Source organism: Oryx dammah, unplaced genomic scaffold (assembly GCF_014754425.2).
Source record: "Oryx dammah isolate SB20612 unplaced genomic scaffold, SCBI_Odam_1.1 HiC_scaffold_15, whole genome shotgun sequence".
In the NCBI taxonomy this organism is placed as follows: domain Eukaryota; kingdom Metazoa; phylum Chordata; class Mammalia; order Artiodactyla; family Bovidae; genus Oryx; species Oryx dammah.
This window is the reverse complement of record NW_024070199.1, coordinates 47,498,319-47,518,950: the sequence shown is the minus strand read 5'-3', so window position 1 is coordinate 47,518,950 and position 20,632 is coordinate 47,498,319. Positions and strand designations below refer to the sequence as shown.

At 65.2% G+C, this 20,632-nt stretch overlaps 1 protein-coding gene across 1 annotated transcript; it reads right to left on the bottom strand.

Annotated features, from left to right (window-relative positions):
- Nucleotides 1–480: 480 nt before the first annotated feature.
- On the bottom strand, nucleotides 481–19,198 carry TRPM5 (transient receptor potential cation channel subfamily M member 5). The gene is made up of 25 exons (XM_040255314.1): nucleotides 18,896–19,198; nucleotides 18,478–18,604; nucleotides 17,957–18,137; nucleotides 16,707–16,873; nucleotides 15,766–15,949; nucleotides 14,447–14,511; nucleotides 14,158–14,349; nucleotides 13,814–13,916; nucleotides 12,359–12,477; nucleotides 11,663–12,049; nucleotides 11,413–11,553; nucleotides 11,185–11,308; nucleotides 10,780–10,925; nucleotides 7,848–7,960; nucleotides 7,422–7,514; nucleotides 7,051–7,309; nucleotides 6,803–6,921; nucleotides 6,500–6,632; nucleotides 6,195–6,369; nucleotides 3,061–3,214; nucleotides 2,547–2,728; nucleotides 2,263–2,395; nucleotides 1,669–1,741; nucleotides 1,282–1,348; nucleotides 481–943 (listed from the first exon to the last, which is right to left on the bottom strand). Exons 1-25 carry the CDS (start codon nucleotides 18,925–18,927, stop codon nucleotides 822–824), a joined length of 3,591 nt encoding a protein of 1,196 aa, XP_040111248.1. The 5' UTR covers nucleotides 18,928–19,198; the 3' UTR covers nucleotides 481–821.
- Nucleotides 19,199–20,632: the final 1,434 nt, after the last annotated feature.

The window sequence follows — 20,632 nt, the reverse complement described above, 5'->3', positions numbered from 1 at the left end:
GTGTGGGGATGACCGGTGTCGCCGGGACTGCTGACTGCTGTGCTGGGCGCTGAGCCGGTCCCTAGAGGGCGCCAGGGTGGCTCCGGTGACTGCTGTCAAGCCCCAGCCTGGCCCTGCCGCTGTGTCGCCTGCCCCGGGGCTCCAGGTCCCCAAGGGAAGGGGAGACCAGCCTGGCTGCCCACTCGCCTTGTGTGAGGTTCCCAGAGGGGCCTGGACTCCCTCCCTTGTCACATGCTTCACTAAACATACACCTCCCGGGGTCCCCTCTGCCTTGGGACTGCAGCCCCAGGTGTGGGTGTGCTTTCCCGGCTCTGTTGACCATAAAGCAGTTTTGGGGGGTGGCGCTGGGTCCTTTAGGGATGGTGACCTGCCGCCACTGCCCGGACGGGATGGCCCGGCACGCGCCGTGCGTGCTGTCGGGCGTGGGGCAGCAGCTGACGCTGAACACTCAGCCTGGGTCCTGAAGACAGAGATCCTAACTCCAAGCGTTTCAGAAAAAGACGTCTCTTGGTGGGTGGCACAGGTTGGGCGTAGACCCCAAGGCAGCTGCCCCCCTAAAGGGAGGCTCCCCCACAGGACACCCGGCGAGGCCTGCTCTTCTGGCCCCAGCTGGTTGGCTCTGGATGGGGCTCGGGGGCCCGTGACATGCGCCGCTGCACTCCCAGGCCTGCGGAGGTGCTGGGCAGGGCGAGGGCGGTGCATCCCACCTGGGGGGCTTGACTGGTGGCGGGGTGTGCCGGCATCTCCACGAGGCCCAGGATGACTAGCTGAGGGCCGTGCCCTCCAGGCCTGGGCCCCTGGGAGTGCAGGGCTCCCTGCGCTCATGTCCAAGTGGCTGAGGGGTTGGAGGGCGGCTGGCCAGCCTCTGGGCACTCCCTGCTACCCAGGGCTCCTCCGTGGTCAGCAGAGGCCGGTGGGTTCCCGATGCTGGAATTCCTAGAGTCTGGGGCGGGGGGGGAGGAAGACCCCTTTACAGCTGCTGGGCCCCCAGTGGGGCAGCCCTGGAGAGAGCTGGCCCTGGGCAGGATGGGTGGCAGAAGCAGCCGGTGGGGCCCATGAACCACACCCCAGTTGAGTCGGTGGGTTCCTACAGAGGGCCACACCAGCCCTAAAGACCGTGGCCAGCCAAGGACCATCCAGAACCTGGGCCTGTCTTCTCCCAGGACAGGTAGAAAGCGGAGGCCTAAGGTGAGGCAGAGGACACAGGCCTCAGGCTGGCAGAGGGTTGCCCGTGCCCACCCGTCCCCCGAGTGCCCAGGGCACGGGGCCCATCACACTCACTCCAGTAGGCGCTGCCGCGGGCCAGCGACTCGGCCACGGAGGAGAGGAGCGCTGCGCAGTAGCCGACCTGGAAGAGTGAAGGCTGGGGGCTCCGGGGCCGAGCCCGCGTCCCCCGCCCCCAGCCCTGCCAGCCAGCTGCCCCCAGCCCTGCTCTGGCGGCTGTCACTCGAGGAGAGGGAGGAAGAGGCTCCAGTGTGTGCGTGAGGAGTGGGCGGGGAGGGGTCTTCAGCACAGGACCCCCAGGGAGCGGCAGCGTCTCCTCCCAGAGGGGCGGGCAACAAGCTCCGAAGCCCCAGGCCCTCTCCACCCTGCCCCTGCCCTGACTGCCCGCCCACCTGCCAGGCCCTGCCCAGGGAGAAGGACGCCCTGGTCCGCCCACCCACCCACCTGAGACTCCAGATGCCTGACGCGCCTCTCCTGTTCCCTCAGGCCCTCGAGGTACTTGGCTACGACGTCCACCCTGTGGCGGGAGCGGGCAGGCAGCAGGCTGCTGAAGGCCAGTGCCCCGCACCAGGGGCCTTCCCATCACCCTGCCCTGATGCCCAGGCCCTTCGGGTGCATTTGGGGGTCACTGAGCCTCTGTGGGCACCTGAGTTCAGAGTTCTCCGGCCCTTTGGGCATGGTGGGAGGGCGGTCAGGGCTGTCCCCACCCGCAAGCAGGACCAGGTGTGTGGGTGTGAGGTTCGCCCCAGAGCAGGAGGACCCCCATGAGTACTGGCACCAACCCTCAAGTGTAGGGCAGGCCTGACCCAGCAGAGCCCAGTCCAGGGTGAGAGGCTGCTTGTTAGAACCGGGCCACGTCCCTACCCAGCCCAGACCCAGTGATGTGAGGGGCCACGCCAGCCTTAAGGCAGCCTGCCACCCCCAGAGATCTCCCAGCCGCCCTGAGCTGGCCCTCCACCAGCGCCCCCAGCACCTCCCGGCCCTGCAGGGAGGGCGCTGGCCCCCGCGGGCAGCTCTGTGGGCTTGGCGCCCCCGCACCTGTGCGCCGCCTTCCGCAGCAGCTCCCCCTGGCTCTCCTTCCGGCGCTTCTCCAGCTCGCTCAGGACGTTCTCCTTCTGCACCGCCTCCCAGGTGACCACCTTCTGGTCCAGCGGCTCTGGCAGGTCCCTCTCTGGGGAGCCGGGCAGCCTCAGGGCAGGGCCCAGGCCTGGAGGCCCCATGGTGGGCAAGCCCTCGGGGCTGCCGCAGAGGGGGCTGGAGCCCGCTGCCCCCCGGCCCCGCCCAGGGCCCCTCCGTCTGCGCGGTTCTGGCAGGAGCCTCACCTAGGCGTGCCCGCTTCTGCGGGGTCCCCCTCTGCAGGAGCTTCTTGAGCACCAGGCTCAGGTGGCTGAGGAGGATGAACGGGGGCGCCAACGCGGGGCGCTCGTGGTACTCCACGATGAGGTGGAAGCGCTGGAACTTCCAGAAGGCGTCCGCGTTGCCCTGCACCACCTGGAACGTGTAGCTGCGGGCGACCGGGGGTGGCGTGGGCACGCGGCCCTAATCCCCGCCCCGCCCCCAGGGTCCCCCACCGCCCCTCTGCTGCAGCCTGGCAGACCCAGGCACCCACCCGCACATACCTGCCGGGCCTGCACCACCTCCTCGGTGGCCTGAGCGCCAGAGGGGAGACCTCCAGAGGGGAGCCCCAGCTCTGGAGTGACACCCCTTATCCAAGCCCCTCCTGAGGGCAGAGAGGCGACTGTCCCCTGCGGTCTGGAGGGCTGGACAGGTCTGGGCTGGGGAGACCAGAACCAAGGCCCCCCCAAAGTGGACAGAGCCAGGCAGCAGGGCAGCCACCTGAACATGGCGATGAGCAGGTTCATGAGCAGCACGTTGGTGACCAGCAGGAAAGTGACCAGCAGGAGGATGACCACCCAGTTGGCGTAGAGGTTGGGGCAGGAGGGCGAGCCTTCCAGCAGCAGCGGGTGCAGGGAGCAGTTCACGCGGGCTTCTGCAAGGGGCCGGGCGCGCGGTGTTGGGGCGGGCCAGAGCCGCCAGCACCCTCGGGCGTCTAGAGTCGTGTCCCCGCGGTTGAGGCCACCCGGGGCGGGGGGGCTGGGAAGGCAGCCGGTCCCCGTGCTTTCCTGGGCACAGTCCGGGCTTCGGCGCTCAGACTCCAAGCCCTGGGACAACCAGGTCCTGGGTGGTCTGCCTGGCCATGCCAGCCCCACGTCCCCCCGCTTCCTGGGCTGAGGTCACAGCAGCCCATGGGCTCTGGAGGCAGAGCCCAGCCCATGTCACCCCACCCCCACCCAAAACTCTGCTCACAGCCAGCGTGGGGGCCACTGCCTTGGCGAGGGCATGAGGTCTCTCCTGCAGGACTTCTCAGGCCTGTGGCTCACTGCCCGCCAGGAGTCTGAGGCGGGGCAGGTCTGCACCTTCCCAAAGGCAGAAGGCCCTTGACACAGGTTACTGCAGGCCCAAGAACGAGCCGGCTCCTCGAGCCGTCGGGGCAGGAGGGGCGTGGGCAGTGAGCACCCAGTCTGGGGCAGGCTGAGCTCCAGGCCCCAGATGGGGATTCTGGAGGGGCCGGCATCCCTGAGGGGCCCCTCCCCTGCCTGTTTCAGCCCCTGCAGGGCCAGCCTGGCCCCCACCCCCGCCCTGGGAGATGGGAGGGATGTGCAGATGGAGGCCAGGGTAGGGCACACGGGTGCGGGGGCCTCAGGGGCTGGGGCGTCTCCGTGGCAGGAGGGCTTGAGGCTGCAGGGGTGACCTCAGCAGGCCGCGTGTGTGTGTGGACCTGGACACACGCCTGCACGCAGGACTGTGTTTCATGACTGCCCCCCCGCCTTCATGCTGTGCCTCAGCAGGGGGCACGGGGGGCTCTGTTTCTCTGCGTGTGCCGTGTCCCCACCTCTGGGCTCGCATGCCAGGCTGGCAGGGCCTGTTCCCTTGTGTGTCTCCCTCACGGGATGAGCCCGTCCTGAGTGAGGTACTTCGATGGGGGTTGGGGGCTCCATGTGAGACCCCTCCCTAGCTGCCCCCGCCCTCCTGGCCTGCAGATCTGCTCTCCCCCTGGGCACCCCGAGTAGCCTGGAGAGCCTGCACATCTGATGGAAGCAGCTCCGTGGTGACGAGGCGCCTGCATCTCCCCCGGGACTTTCAGAGGCGCCGACAGGCCCAGCTGGGAGATGGGTGGTCCCGGGGCCTCCTGGGGCCCAGAGCGGGGCTCTGCCCGGGACACTTGGAGCCGGCTCCCGCGGCCTCCCAGGACCCCAGCTGGGACCACAGGCTGCGGATGCCTTCCCTCTTGGCCTGTAAGTGAGCAAACCACCCTCTGCCCACGGGGCGGTGGGCTCCCAGGGAGGGGCTGGCCGGGGGTCCACCCTGAGGCCTGGGGCTCAGCCTGGCAGCTACAGTGGTGTTGAAAACTGGACCCCTGAGAGCCTGCACCCCCTAGTCCTGCCCAGGTGACCCCGGGCTCCTAGGGACCCCAAACCATAACAGAGTTCCCTCGTACCCATGTGTGGCCATCAGGGTGGGAGGGACCCCACCCCTGCCCAGTCCTGGGCGCCCACTTGTCCCGCCTTCTCCCGAGGAGCCCCGTGGGACTGGGGCAGTTGGAGGTCATGGCAGCGTCCCCCAGGCGGGGCCGCCCGGGGAGGGCAGGCAGGGGCCCATTAAACTAATGGCCTGGAAAACGGTGCCCGCGGGAGAGCACACATGGGGGGACTAAGAAAACAGCCCAGGAAATGAGCCCGCAAAACCCTCTAATTAGAAGGCAGCTCCCGTGACGGCACAGCCCCTCAGCCCGGAGCCTGCCGGTCTCAGTCACGTCCTCGTCCCATGGACAAATATTTACCAGGTCACAGGCGCTGACCTGCCTCAGCGGCCGCAGTCAGCCTCAGGGACTCTGCGCCCGTGATCGCCCCGTGACACCCGCCTGAGTGAAGGACCCGCTGCCCCCGCTCCACACCCCGGGAGGGCCCAGCACGGCCGGAGCCCTGGGCCCCCACGCTGGGCCCCCTTGTTGGAGGGGCTGGTTCCCCTTCTCCTCCTCCTCAGTGAACCCCAGCCATGCCGGGGCCCACACAGGTGTTCCGGGTCCAGCCCGGGGCTCCCCGAGCACCCCCTACCCCTCACTGCACTATCATGGGAAATTCTTGGAGGATTCCCTGGGGGCTCAGACGGCAAAGAGTCTGCCCTCAATGCAGGATACCCAGGTTCAATCCCTGGGTCAGAAGATCCCCTGGAGAAGGAAATGGCAACCCACTCCAGTAGTCCTGCCTGGAAAATCCCATAGACGGAGGAGCCTAGTGGGCTACAGTCCACAGGGTCCGAAAGAGTCGGACAACACTGAGCAATTTCACTTTCCACCAGCCCCCACCCCCACCCCTATACAGGGGCCTCCCTGGAGACACCCCCTCAGGCAGGCCACACAAGCCAGGCAGGGTGTTGGGCTCACATGTCGGGGGGGTCCCCAGAAGCTAGGGTGCCCTCAGGAGCAGCCTTCCAGCTGAGGGCCTCCCCAGCAGGCGGGCCGCATGCATACTGTCAGTAGGGGCGTGCTGGGAGGGCCAGCTTGGGGCCCAGACCAGGCAATGGCCAGTGAGGGGGGCGCCCAGCTCTGTGCCCAGTGCCTGCCCACCCCCCCTGCCAGGACCCCGCCCCCACGGCCCTCTCTGCCCACAGCTCCATCTCCGTCTCCCACCTAGGGCCCGAGGTTGGGGCCTCCACAGCTGGCACCCATCAGCCCGGACCTGTCCCCCACCAGACATGACCTGGAGGGTGTGCCGGGCCTGGGGGCCGGCCCTGGGGACTTCCCCTCCGTCAGCCATCAAGCCAGGGTCTCCTGTGACCCCCAGACGCCCTGCTGAAGGGCCGGGTGTCCAGGGTCTTACAAAAGGAGTGTGCTGCTAGGGGGTCTCAGTGCTGTGACTCCCCGGGGCGGGGCCCCGTGCGGAACCCCCCGGCCCAGGCTGAGTGCTGACCGTCGATCTCGTCCAGCGGGATCTGCCCAAAGATCTGCAGGTACGGCCGGTAGAGCACGCGGCGGAAGACCCACTCCAGGCGGCCGTCGTGTGGGTGCAGCAGCGCCTGCGTGGCCACGCCGTAGGCCACGAGCCACACGCTCAGGAAGAAGAGGAAGAAGAAGACGTCCTTCATCTCGGGGGGCAGGGGGGAGAAGGGTCAGCACCCGCCGGGCAGGGCCCGGGCTCACCGCCCCGGCCCCACCGCCCCGGCCCCGCCGCCCCGGCCCCGCCGCCCCGGCCCCGCCGCCCCGGCCCGGGCTCACCATCCGCTCCACGATGATGATCTTGGGGCCCAGCTGCTTATGGACGGCGAAGATGTGGATGAGCCGGAGCGTGAACACCATGAAGTCGATGGCGAGCACCGTGCGGCCGGCCTCGAAGGCCCAGGGCAGCATCCTGGGTGGGCGGGAGGGCAGGCTGGGCGGTCGCCCATGCCCAGAGAGGGCTGGGGCTTCCTCCGGGACGCACAGCACGGGCGCCAGGCCCGGGCGGGCCCATCCTGGAGGCAGCCCTGCCCCCCAGCCCCCCGGGGCGGCTCCCCCCGCCAGGCCCTGGGCCCCCCAGACCTGCAGGTGACCCCGGCGATGAACAGGAAGATGGCCACCATGTCACACTTGTTCCAGTTGTCCTCCACGTAGAGCGTGAACTTCTTCACCAGGTGTGTGTCCTCATCCGTGAAGAAGCCCTGGCAGGGGCAGACGGCCCAGTGATGGCGGCTTGGGTGCCCCCTCGCGGGGCACGGCCCCTCCTGGGCCGGGCTGTGACCTGCAACCCCCCGGGCTCCGTCTGCAACCAGGCCGGGCCCACCACTGACCTGCCGGATCTCCTCCAGCACCAGCGTGAAGACCCAGAAGTAGAGGGCGACCTCAGACCCCGATGGCCCCTGAGGAGGGGGCCGGAAGTCCACCAGCAGTACATAGGTGAACAGGAAGAGGAAGGCAAAGTACATGACCACGTTCCCAAGGAACACAGTGACGGGCGCCCCCCAGAACTTCCTCCAGCGCGTGAGCAGGAAGGCGGCTCTCCGGTCTCGGTCACCCTCGCTCCTCAGCGCCTCAGCCAGCTCCTCCGCCCTGTGCCCGAAGGAGGCCACGACCAATGGTCAGACGGGCACCCGGGGTCCAGAGCTCACCCCTGCCCACGGAAGTCCAGCTCCCCACCACTGCCCCCTCTGCAGGCCCTCACCTGCTGCCCAGGCCGCAGAGCAGGCTCTTCTCTGTGTCCAGACTGTCCAGCTCTTGCAGGTCCTCTGGGCCTGTCCTTAGAGGGGCCTCCTCGCTGCGAGTACAGGAGCCCCTCAGGGTCATGGGGAGGGCACCCAAGGCTCCGGCTCGGCCCCGAGCACCTGACCAGTGGATGCACTGCAGAGGGATGCGGGGAGGGGGCACGCGGGGGGGGGAGGAGGCGTACAGGGGCCACGCAGATGCGGGCGGGGGAGGGGGCATACAGGGCCACGCAGATGCCGGCGGGGGAGGAGGCGTACAGGGCCACGCAGATGCAGGGGAGGGGGCGCACGGGCCATGCAGATGCGGGCGGGGTTCTGGGGTGGAGGCTGGGCTGTGTCGCCACCAGCACAGCTATGGCAAGCAGCTGCTGCATGTGCTGACGGACCTGAAGGTGATGAGGTTGGTGTAGACGAGGGCTGGGCAGAAGAAGGCGCCCAGCAGCCGCAGGATGGAGGTGCCCGAGGCCATATCCCCCCACCAGATCTTGGTCAGGAAGGCCTGAAACAAAGGGGTGTTGTTGCCCCACCCCCTCCACACCTGCCCCAGTGCCTGCAGCAGCCTGAACCCCTTCAGGGTTCAGCTAAGGCATCAGCCCTCCCAGCCTGGAGCCCCCAGAGCCTCCCTCCTGGTGGAGAAGGAACACCTTCCATGGAGGGAGGCCAGGCTCCGGGTTAGCAGGGTTGACTTTTGCTGAGACCAGAAGTGGAGAACTAACACCCAAAAAAAGCTGTCCTCTTCAGTATAGGGGACTGGAATGCAAAAGTAGGAAGTCAAGAGACGCCTGGAACAACAGGCAAATTTGCCCTTGGAGCACAGAACAAAGCAGGACAAAGGCTGACAGAGCTTCGCCAAGAGAGCCACTGGTCATGGCAAACACCCGCTCCAACAACACGAGAGACAACTACACACGGACACCACCAGATGGTCAACCCTGAAATCAGGCTGATTATATTCTTTGCAGCCAAAGATGGAGAAGCTGTATACAGTCAGCAAAAATAAGACCGGGAGCTGACTGTGGCTCAGATCATGAACTCCTTATGGCCAAATTCAGACCTAAATTGAAGAAAGTAGGGAAAACCACTAGGCCATTCGCGATTGACCTAAATCAAACCCCTTATGATTATATAGTAGAAATAACAAATAGATTCAAGGGATTAGATCTGATAGACAGAGTGCCTAAAGAACTATGGACAGAGGTTCATGACATTGTATAGCAGGCAGGGATCAAGACCATCCCCAAGAAAAAGAAATGAAAAAAGGCAAAATGATTGTCTGAAGAGGCTTTACAAATAGCTGAGAAAAGAAGAAAAGCTAAAGGCAAAGGAGAAAAGGAAAGATATACCCATTTGAATGCAGAGTTCCAAAGAATAGCAAGGAGAGATAAGAAAGCCTTCCTCAGCAATCAATGTAAAGAAATAAAGGAAAACAGTAGCATGGGAAAGACTAGAAATCTCTCCAAGAAAATTAGAGATACAAGGGAACATTTCATGCAAAGATGAGCACAATAAAGGGTGGACCTAACAGAGGCAGAAGATATTAAGGAGGGGTGGCAAGAATGCACAGAAGAACTGTACAAAAAATATCATCATGACCCAGATAACCACGATAGTGTGATCACTCACCTAGAGCCAGACATTCTGGAATGTGAAGTCAAGTGGGCCTTAGGAAGCATGATTATGAACAAAGCTAGTGGAGGTGATGGAATTCTAGTTGACCTATTTCAAATCTTGAAAGATGACGCTGTGAAAGTGCTTCACTCAATATGCAGCAAATCCAGAAAACTCAGCAGTGGCCACAGGACTGGAAAAGGTCAGTTTTCATTCCAATCCCAAAGAAAGGTAATGCCAAAGAATGCTCAAACTACCGCACAATTGCACTCATCTCACACACTAGCAAAGTAATGCTCAAAACTCTCCAAGCCAGGCTTCAGCAATACGTGAACCATGAACTTTCAGATGTTCAAGCTGGTTTTAGAAAAGGCAGAGGAGCCAGAGATCAAATTGCCAACATCCACTGGATCATGGAAAAGGCAAGAAAGTTCCAGAAAAACATCTACTTCTACTTTATTGACTATGCCAAAGCCTTTGACTGTGTGGATCACAATAAACTGTAAAGAATTCTTAAAGAGATGGGAATACCAGACCCCCTGACCTGTGTCCTGAGAAACCTGTATGCAGGTCAAGAAGCAACAGTTAGAACTGGACATGGAACAACAGACTGGTTCCAAAGTGGGAAAGGAGTACGTCAAGGCTGTATATTGTCTCCCTGCTTATTTAACTTATATGCAGAGTACATCATGAGAAATGCTGAGCTGGATGAAGCACAAGCTGGGATCAGTGTTGCTGGGAGAAATATAAATAACCTCAGATATGCAGATGACACCACCCTTATGGCAGAAAGTGAAGAACTAAAGAGCCTCTTGATGAAAGTGAAAGAGGAGAGTGAAAGAGTTGGCCAGAAAACTAAGATCATGGCATCAGATGCCATCACTTCATGGCAAATAGATGGGGAAACAATGGAAACAGTGACAGACTTTATATTTTGGGGCTCTGAAATCACTGTAGATGGTGACTGCAGCCATGAAATTAAAGGATACTTGCTCCTTGGAAGAAAAGTTATGACCAACCTAAACAGGGTATTAAAAAGCAGAGATATTACTCTGCCAGCAGAGGTCCGTCTAGTCAAGGCTATGGTTTTTCCAGTAGTCATGTATGGATGTGAGAGTTGGACCATAAAGAAGGCTGAGTGCCGAAGAAATGATGCTTTTGAACTGTGATGTTGAAGACTCTTGAGAGTCCCTTGGGCTGCAAGGAGATCCAACCAATCAATCCTAAAAGAAATCAGTCCTGAATATTCATTGGAAGGACTGATGTTGAAACTGAAACGTCAATACTTTGGCCACCTGATGCGAAGAACCAACTCATTGGAAAAGACCCCGATGCTGGGAAAATTGAAGGCAGGAGGAGAGGGGGACGACAGAGGATGAGATGGGTGGATGGCATCAGTGACTCAATGGACATGGATTTGAGTAAGCTCCGGGAGTTGGTGATCAACAGAGAAGCCTGGCGTGCTGCAGTCCATGGGGTCGCAAAGAATCGGAAACGACTGAGCGACTGAACTGAACTGAGAGGTGGAGAAAGGGCTGGACTTGGGGCTAGTGGGGAGAGTGGCCAGCAGAGGGAGTCAGGTGGGCGGCTTCCAGGAATGGACCTGCCCACCCCGATGGCCTGGACACTGGCCAGGTGACGGCCTGAGGAAGCTGGCTGGGGCACCTGCTGTCTGCCCAGGCCGCACCCACAGCACGCCCCGGGGCTCACCTGCACCCCGTCATGGGCAAAGAAGGCCTTGGTGTCGGCCTCAGTGGCCAGGTGCAGGCAGGTGGTTCTGTTCCAGCAGCGGTTCCGACGCACCAGCAGGGCGAAGGCGCGCTCCTCGCTGTGGCGGTAACACTGGGAGAAGAGGTCTGCGGGGGTGGCCCCTGGCGTGACGCCCAGGCCCGCCCGCCGGGCGCCTCCCCCGCAGAGCTGGACCCGCAGGATGGGCCGTGCGCCCGCGCCCACCTCCCCGGGGGCTTCGAGAGGCACCCGTCCCCACCCGGCCTCCCCGTCGGGACGTAGAGGCCTCCCTCTCCACGAGTGTCCCCGCTGGGCCGGCCTGAGACGTGGGGCTTTGTCCTCATCGGGCCGCCCAGCCCCACCCCCGGTGCCCACCCCCATGCTCACCCAGGGCCAGCTGCTCGTACTTGGCCTCCCGCAGAGTCCGGCCCACCTCGGCCTCCGTCTCCAGGTGGGACATCTCTTTGAGTATCTTGCAGGCGGCCAGAGCGGCCGCCACTCCCTCCTGGCCCTGGGAGGCCGGGCCTAAGTGCGCAGCCACCTTCCAGCCCCACAGGCCTCTCCCACATCCTCCCAGCCCCCCGGGACCCCCAGCCCCGCTCCTGCCCTCCGCACCATGGCCCAGAAGTAGGTGGCCATCTCGTGGCGGTTCTGCAGCACCGCCCACAGGAACAGGTCCCTCCAGGGGTCCTCGCTCCTCTGGTTCAAGTCCAGAAGCCCCTTCTGGCCCGAGTTCCTCCGGGCCGGGCCCCGCTCCTGGAGGGCAAGTGTGTCAGCCTGCGGCCACGCCCCGCCCGCACTCACGCACCCCTCCCCCCGACCCCCGTCCCGCCCGCACTCACACATCCCCACCCGTCCCTCTCACTGCCCCCCACCCGCACTCACGCCCCCGCCTCCCGCCACATTCGCCACCCCTGCCTGCACTCACCGCCTGGTAGAGCCCACGGCAGGCGTCGTGCAGGAAGTCCTTGAGCACTCGCGACACCTCGTGCAGGGAGAAGGCAGGCGGCCCGGCGGGCGGCTCCCGGGCCTGCTGGGCACCCAGCCCGGCCAGCGTCAGCCGGCCCTCCTCGTGCTTGCGCTGCAGCAGGTCGAAGAGCAGGCTCTTGGGGGCCACGGAGCGGTAGAGCTGCTGCAGCCTCCCGTACGTCAGGAAGTCCGCCACGTCCGCGCCATTGTCCACGAAGAGGCGCACGAACTCGGGCTTGTTGCTCACCAGCGCATCCATCATCACCTCCTCCAGGTCACTGGACTGGGGCGCCGCGTGGAGGGTGAGAGGGAGCCCGTGGGGAAGGGAGCCCACGGGAGGGGCGTGGGGACCCTCCGCAAGAACCTCAGCTCCTGCGTGCCCCGCCCTGCCTGTCCCTCTGCACCGAGGCAGCCTGTGCCCACTGACGTTTAGCCCATCCTGCCTGGGATGCCGACGACTGAGGCCCAATAGGAGGTGCCCTGGCCTCCCCGGCTCCCCTGGCAACAGCCAGGCCAGGCTGGCCCTGGACACCACCTGCCCCCCGCCCCTCATCAGGGCCCCCGCCCGGTGCCGGCTAGAGCCAGGAGCCACCTTCCACTCCACGTCCCCGTTGAAGATCTCGCTCTTGGCAATGTCCACGCGGTCCCAGGCCACGGCCAGCTTCAGTTCGTCCAGGTAGTCCTGCGCCTCCTGGCTGTGACTCTTGCAGGCTGCAGGCAGGGAAGGCGGAGTGGGTGAAGGGGAACCCAGGTGCTGGCAGAACCAGTGGGCACAGGGTCCCTCAGGGTGGGTCTCCTAGATGTGTGGCCATGGAAACGATGCCCTGGTTCCCTCCCCGCCCTCTGAGTGCTGGCAAGGAGCCACAAGACTCCACCCACCCCGCTGCTGGGAGCTCCAGGACCCCAAGGGGACCCTAGGGCTGGGTGGAATAGTGGGGAGCAGGCACCTGTCTGGAGGAGCCTTCCCTTCCTCAAAGGTGCCCCCTGCCCCACAGAGCCCCTTCCTGTCTGTGTCCCCCACCAGCGGTCAGCCCTGCAACAGGTGTACGTTCAATGAGAAACACACTGAGGGACAGCCAGGAAGTGGAGGCCACCCGAATGTCCCTCCACAGGGGGACAGAGAAACAAAACTCGGACTGTCGCTGTTCTAAAGGGCTGGCGCCCCTGTACTGGCTGCGGCGCCTGGACGACCACCCCGAGCATCGGGCTCCGAGAAGGACTCTCAAGGCTACAGGGTGTATGGGCCCATGTCCAGGAAGTGCCCCCAGCGGGCAGATCTGTAGACACGCAGGCTCGTGGGCGCCAAAGGCCGGGGGGAGCAGGGGCCTAGCGGGTCTTCTGGGCGGTGGACACGCTCGGGAGCTACAGTAGGCGTGGCCCGCCTTGAAAAGCACTGAAGCCCTTGAATTAGCGGAACACTGTAGTTTTCTAAGGACTTCCCTGGTGGTCCAGAGGTTAAGCATCCGCCCACCAATGCAGGGGAACGCAGGCTCACTCCCTGCTCTGGGAGGTTCCCCCGCGCCGGGGTGCGGCGAAACCCACGCAGCACCGCCACTGAGGCCCGGGCACCCGGGGCCCGTGTCTGCGACGAGAGGGATCTCCACGGTGAGAGCCCACACATCGCAACCAGGGCAAAGCCCGAGTGCAGCAAGAGAGACCAAGCTCAGCCAAGACTAAATCAATAAAAATTAGGGATGAATAATTAAATAGTTAAACAAATTTGTGATAAAATACAGCTAACGTAAAACCTCCAGAGACAGAACCTCTCGTGGATTTGCGTGTCATCATCGTGTGGAGGCCCTGGAAGGCTCTGTGTTCCTTCAGTCTGGTCACACGTGCTGCCGCCCAAGTGAGCAGCGGCTGTACGCACGCTCAAACACTCGCACACGGCCACACGCGCTGGCACTCGCAGCAGAGTGCAGCCACCCCAGGCGCAGGCTCCTGGAGGCCAAGAGCCCGGGGTGGGGGCTGCCCTCGCCGGGCTGGCCGGCCACCCTCCCCGCCCAGTGCCTCCCGCGGGGGCCCGGCAGGCGCGGCCCAGCCTCACCTTTCACCAGCGCCTTGAGGATGACTGTGTCCAGCTCCTCGGAGCCCTCCTGCTCGAAGTCGTGCACGGTGAGCAGGTGCCGGTGGGACACGATGGTCTGTAGCTGGGACCCCAGGACAAAGGCCCAGAGGTGACCCCGCGGCCCCCAGCCAGAATGCCAGCCCGCCGTCCCCTGGGCCCAGGGCAGCCCCACCCTCAGAGCCAGGCGTCCCCACTCCACAAGGGCCTGAAGCGGGGGCCAGCCCAGGGGCTTTGCAGCCAGCGGGGCTGGGCATGGATGTGCAGTCCAGGCTCTGGGGTCTAGGGCAGGGCCAGCACGTGGCCTTCTCTCCGGCGGCTCATACCAGCCCGGTCCAGCGCACGACGTCCTCCCAGGAGAAGTGCTCACTGGGGAACTTCTCCCTAAACTGCTTCTCAGCCACCTGGGGTGCCAGGACGTGGGGCTGGTTCACGAGGGCAGCGAGCACGTCTGCGACGCCCCCCGAGCCCGCCAGGATCAGCCACGGGGCGGCGTGCTCCACAGCCCTGGAAATCCTCTGAGGCAGGCGGAGGGGGCACAGTGGGCCCAATCAGCACCAGGTGCCATCCCAGCCCTGGCTGGGGGGCCCCGTGGGAAACCCCCTCCTGCCCTACCTCCAGGGTGCTGGGGTCCCCATTGACCAGCAGGCAGAGGACAGGGATCTCGATGCTGCTGGTTCCTGTGGGCAGATGGAGAACAGCGTCCACCCAGGTGCCCGAGTGAGTGGAGGGCCCAGAACCCTCCTGTGGGGTAACCCCCCGGGCCTCAGACCACCAGCCTGCGGCATTTCTGGGCAAACTCTAGGCAAGAGGCTTTTTCTCCAGAGGGGCTCCCAGCTGTCCTGTCAACCAGGACAAGGATGCCAGGCCCACACCCCACTCTCCAGTGTGGTCGCTTCATGGCTGTTTAAACGTCAAGTCGAACATTGGGTCCCTGGCCGCGCCAACCACGTTCCAAAGGCGGGCATCTCTCCCCGGCCAGGGCAGGAAGCTCCACTGACCACTTGCTAGGCCATCCGAGGGCCCCAGAGCACCTCAGTGTGGTGAAGGAGGGGTGGGGTCAGTCACCTACCCCCGAAAAAACAGCTGTGAGACCTGAATGTGCAGCCCCAGAAGCCTGGATCTGCTAGGTGGGCTGTGTGGGGAAAGCTTGGCAAACTGCCAGGAGGAGGCAGGACAGGCTGGACGGCCCCCGGCCCAGAGAACGGTTCCCTCTAACTCCCAAGGCGCCTGCCGAGCGGGAAGGATACTGGGCTGAGAGGGTGTGAGCCTCCCGGCTTCAGCAGCCCGGGCCAGTCCTGCGTCCTCAAGGTGAGGGGTAAACGGCTGAGGTTGCGTTTTCACTAAAGAGTGCTCAGTTGGCAGACACACACTCTGCTTATAAATATTGCCAGCGATCCCACGTATATTGTGATTGTTCGTAAACGTTAGTTGTAAATACACGGGCTTTGGCAAATCCCGCTTTCAGACCTGCCCTGGCCAAGCTGGAGCCCGCTCCTCGGGCAGCACTGCCCCCTGCAGGCAGTGAACTGCCGGCGGTGGAGGGAGACAGGCCCCTGGAAACTTGCAAGTCTCTTTCTTGGCAGAGCCTGGAGCCCCAAGCCAGGCCTCTGGTTGGGGTGGGGGGGGGTGGGGGGGGGCGCTGGCACCACTCTGCTGCTTGGGGGAAATGCTGCCTCCTGGCAGGGACTCCCCAAAGGCCTGCTCCCCATCACCCTGGCCAGCAGCCCCCTCACCCAGGACCCCCACAGTGGCCCAGGTCTCAACGCTCTGGCATGTTTGGTGCCTGGAATGCCCGTCCCGGCCCACGCTGGTGGTCCTTCAGCCCTGTCCACCCCTGCGACCCCCCACCACGGTGTTCCCGGCAGCCCCCGCCCCTGTGGACCGCCCCCGCCCTTCCCCCGCGGGCAGCCCCGCCCCCCGGGCAACCTCACCCCCGTAACCCGTCCTCTGCTCCGAGATATACTTCTCCAGCCGCAGCCGCAGCTCCGTGGGCCCGTCGCCTTCCCCGGGGGCCCCCGGCTCCACCAGGATGAAGTGGGAGTGATTGTTGTCCAGGGGGCAGAAGGGGCCCTGGCCGCCTCCGTTGTCCAAGGGATAGTGCACGGGGCCGGCCCCCTAGGCACACACACTGTGAGGCCCAGGCACGGCCCACTCCCCCAGATGGAGGGAGGGCCGCTGCTGCTGCGGGGGGCGCCCAGGGAGGGCGCCCTCCAGACAGAACCCTGCATGCTGGGTGGAGGGGGGCTCCACTCACGGGGCTGCCTGGCCTTCTGGGGACCTGCCTCAGGCCCCCGTCCGGATGGGGCGGAGGACACCAGCCAGCCCCAGGTCACAGAGCTTGTGGGGCGGTGGCCGGGCTGGGCGTTTGGGCGCCAGTCTGGGTGGGGTCTCTGGAAACCAGGTGCCCACTCCAGGCCTGTGCCGGCTGGGAGCCTGGCAGCCCCCTCCCAGCTCGGGTCCTGGGAGATGCTGCCTCCTGCTGGCCTCTCACTGGGCAGGAGGCCTCTGGATCCCCTCTCCCCTCCCTTCACCTCCCTCCCTCTGCCTCCCTCCCCCGCCACCGGCTCTGGGTCCAGCGCCCCCCACCCCGTGGCGTCCGGGCACCACCTCTGTCCCTTAGAGCAGCCTCTCTCCCTCCCAGGCCCGTGAGCGCCCCGCCCCCCGACCACCGAGGGTAGGGCTGGTCTGCCCACTGCTGCCCTGGCAGGTGGGGGCTCAGTCACAGATGGTGCAGTGTGGTCAGCCTGCGAGATGGCCCTAGCGGCCTCTGCCAGGCGCGTCCTCCAGCCCCTCTGCCCTCTGGACAGAGACTCTGGGGGCACCCCCGTCCCGCTCTGTCCCACGGCCCGAGCGCCCAGAGCCCGGCGCCCACCTGGGCGTGGTCCAGGAGCCGGCGGTGCAGCACGCGGCCCAGCGAGGCAATGCCGATGGCCACCACGCGGGCCTTGGTGGACGTGCTGGCCAGAGAGTGGTCGCGCACAGCCTGCCCAACGTAGCGGGCGAGGCCCACTCGGAGCGCACTGGTCAGGATCCAGGCTCCTGTGGGCACAGGGCTCCCTGAGCACAGGGGCCTCCCCAGGCGCCTTCCAGGACCAAGGTCAGGGTTAGGGCTGGAGGCAGGCCCCAGGCCCCGCTGCCCTCTGGACAGAGACTCTGACCCCAGCCTGTGCTGGCCCAGAACCCAGGACGTCCTTCTAGCGCACGGAGCCCTCGGCCCGACAGTCAGCAGGGCCTTTGTCTCTTCTGCAGTCATTTCTGGGGTGGAGGAGGGCGGAAAGCCCCCTCCCTGACTGGGCTTTCCAAAGGCCCAGCCCCTAAAATCAAAGTCCTGGAGTTTAATTCTGACCCCAGCGACCGGCTAGCCAGCGTGCTGTCCCGAGAGCTGGGGTCGGGGAGGCCCGGCTGTGGGCAGCAGGCTGTGGGGGCTGCAGCCTTCCTGGGTCTCCCACTGAGGCCTGTTGGCCCCACACCTGGCCGGGCTCTCCTGGGGGAGGCTCTGAGCCTGGGGACCTTCAGTCCCTTGGCCGTGTACCCCAGAGCGGCTCCCACTGCCCCGCAGCACCGCGGAGGGAGGGCGACCATGGGGCTGGCGGCTGAGGGCCGGCGTGCGGCCTCTCAGGTATTCTGACCTGCTTGTGCCCTGACCCGCCCGCGCCTTGACCCACCTGCACTGCCTGCACCCTGACCTGCGCCCTGACCCACCGGTGCTCTGACCTGTGCCCTGAGCCGCCTGCACCCTGACCTGTGCCCTGACCGGCCTGCCGTGACCTGCCTGCGCCCTGACCCGCCAGCGTCTTGAGCCACCTGCCCCTTGACCTGCCTGTGCCCTGACCTGCGCCCTGACCCGCCTGCCCCTGACCCGCCTGCGCCCTGACCCGCCTGCGCCCTGACCCACCCATGCCCTGAGCCACCTGCCCCTTGACCCATCTGCACCGTGACCTGCCTGCGCCCTGAGCCGCCTGCGCCCTGACCCGCCTGTGCCCTGACCCACCTGCCCCCTGACCTGTGCCCTGACCCGCTTGTGCCCTGACCCACCTGCCCCCTGACCTGCGCCCTGAGCTGCCTGTGCCCTGACCCTCCTGACCCTGAGCCACCTATGCCCCCTCCTGCCCCCTGACCCACCTGTGCTCTGAGCCGCCTTCACCAGCCCCTTGCGTAGCACATCCCGCAGCCACGGCTTCATCGCGAAGGGCCTCTCCTCGCCCACCAGTGACACCACCAGGTTGGGGGCCGGCAGGTGCCACTCGGCCAGCAGGAGGTCGAAGAGCACAGACGGGGCCACGCTGCTGGGCACCCTCACAAACTGCAGGGTGGGAGCAGGGGTACAGGGCGAGAGGTGCTAGGCACAGGGGTGGGCTGGGCTCCAGAGGGTGGGGGCAGGGCCCCAGCTGAAGGCCAGGGCTCCCCAGGCCATCTGGACCCACCAGCCAAGGCTGGCTGGAGGAGGAGCCTGGACCTGCCGTGTGTTGGGGTAGGAGGCAAAAGCCAGAGGGGCCTACCAGCTCTAGAGTTCCGCCCTCCTGGGGGCTCCAAACAGACACCTTATGAGAGAGTGGCCCAGAGGAGATGGGCGTCCAGGGCCCAGGGCCCAGGATAGCACAGGGGGTGGTGCCGGCCAGTCCCCAGGTGGGGGCAGCTCTCACCTTGCCTCGTTTCTTCCCAGACCCTCCGAAGACGATCTCACCCCGGCCCAGGCTCGGCCCCCGTGTGTCTCCAGCACCCCCGGGGCTGCCAGGACGGGTGCCCCCGGCGTCCTGCATGGGGTCCTGTCTGCAGGGACAGAGCCCACCCTGAAGGCACGCGAGGCGAGCCCCAGCCCACTTCCTGATGGAGGCCCCGCCGCCTTCGCAGGGAAGCCTGGGTGCAGGCAGAAAGGGGGTCACCTGCCCCAGCACCCTTCCCTGCAGTCCCCAACCCTGGCCGTGACCCCAGCCCTCCTGTGGCCCCTCAGTCTCGGCCTGCCTCCCATCTGCATTGCTCTCTTCGAGCTGCCAGAGCTTCCGGCTCCAGGCGGGATGGAAGCTCCTCCTGGCTCCCTCCCCACCCCGCACTGCTACTCACCCTCCCCCAGCACCACGAGCCAGCCCGTCCATTGCCACTTCTGCCGAGGCTTTGGCAGGGGGTGTCCTGGAAACCCCAAAAGGCAGTGGAAATCTTGCAGCCCGCCCTATAGCCCACCATACCACAGCCCTGTCAACCCAGGACAGGTATGGCACCCTGGGCGCCGGCTGCCAGCAGAGGGGGTGGCAGGCAAACAGGTGCACAACGCTCAGGTGAGGAGGGACAGGGCCTCCTCCTTATCCCCCCACCCCTCCCAGAGACCTGCCCACCGAGTCCTCACTCCAGCCCAGCACCGCCCACGTGCCTGGAGGGGTCCCAGGAACGGCCGAGGGACAGGACCTGGGTCCCATCAACCCGCCTGATGGCAAAAGCCCCTGTGCCTCCTGGACCCACCGCAGACCAGCTACCCAGCTCCCCGCCCCCTGGCCACGGCCAGCATGCCACCCTGCAACCTGCTGTTTCCAGCAGCCTCCTCTGCAGACCCATGGGGAGAGTGCGCCACCCCCCGCCCCGCCCCGGCCCTCCTATGTCCACAGAAGGAGCAGAGCCGATGGGACCCCAGGTCCCGGCAGACCCAAGAGGCCCTGCCCCACCAGGCCCACCCTGGGAAGCTCCAGCTCCACGGCCACCCCATCCACTGCCGTCCCCTGGGAGGTGCCCTGGGCAGGGCCAGCCAGGATGGGCCCTCTGTGAAAGGAGAGTGACTCCCTCGGTTCTCGGGGCCAGGCCAGCCCTTTGATTCTTAGAGAGGGCCACCTGTGCACACAGGCGGGGCCGGCAGGCGTGGGCAGGGCCCCTGCAGGCCACCACGGGCCCACCACCGCATCCCCCAAAGTGACGCATCCCCCAAAGCTACGCGTCCACGCCCTTGCTCCTGGGGCCTGTGAATGCGCTTGTTGTGGAAGTAAGCCCTTTGCGGATGTGATCAGGGAGAGGGGCTCATCAGGATGGGCTCTGATCCACTGACCAAAGTAGCCTTAGAAGGAGGGGAAGAAGCTGAGTGAGGATGGACACAGAGGCTGGAGGGATGTGGCCAAGGCCGGGGACGCCGGGCGCAGCAGTAGGAAGAGCTCTCCTGGCCCTGCTGGGAGAGCGGTCGCGCCGCAGTGGGGTTCCGGCCTCCCGAGCAGAGACTCACTTCCCCTTGTCCTCCGCCCCCTGTGGGACTTTGCCACGGCTGCCAGGGCACTCCCAGAGCCCGGGTGTTGCCCTCCACACCCAGGCCCCGTCCCCACACACAGCCTCCAGGACGAAAGATCGTTAATCACCGGCTTGGAAAGGCCGTATTCAAATTCCCCCCTTCCCAGCTCTGGGAGAGGGTGGCGGAGGATTTGCATCCAGGCCCCCTGCACCCCCCGGCCCCCCACGCTGGGCCCCCCTGCTGGGACACACACAGAGAGTGGGGGTCCTGCACGTGACCACAGGGCCGGGGTAGGGGGCAAGGGGGGCTAGGCCTGCCTGGGCTCGGGCACCTCCTTGACCCTGCCACCCCTGGGATTATAACTGCTGGAGGGTCCCAGGGCACCCTAACGAATGGCCACCCGCTGGGCTTCTTAAAGCGACAGGAGGCTCTGGAGGCCAGAAACCCCAAATCAAGGTGCACAGGGCCTGACTCTCTCAGCAGGCTCTCGGGCGGGGTCCTTCTCCCCCCATCCAGCTCTGGGGGCTCTGGCGCCCCTCAGTCTCTGCCTCCATCCCCCCACCTCCTTATAAGGACACTGGTCACTGCTCGAGGGG

Bases quoted from the DNA above. Each gene is read 5' to 3' on its own strand.
- TRPM5 (XM_040255314.1), bottom strand. From the start codon at position 18,927: ATGGACGGGCTGGCTCGTGGTGCTGGGGGAGG. The intron at 15,950-16,706 runs GTGGGCGCCGGG...GTGTGTGCCTAG, and splicing joins GGCTCCTGGACCACGCCCAG to GGGGCCGGCCCCGTGCACTA. The intron at 7,310-7,421 runs GTGAGGGCCTGC...CTTCGGGCACAG, and splicing joins CTCTGCGGCCTGGGCAGCAG to GGCGGAGGAGCTGGCTGAGG.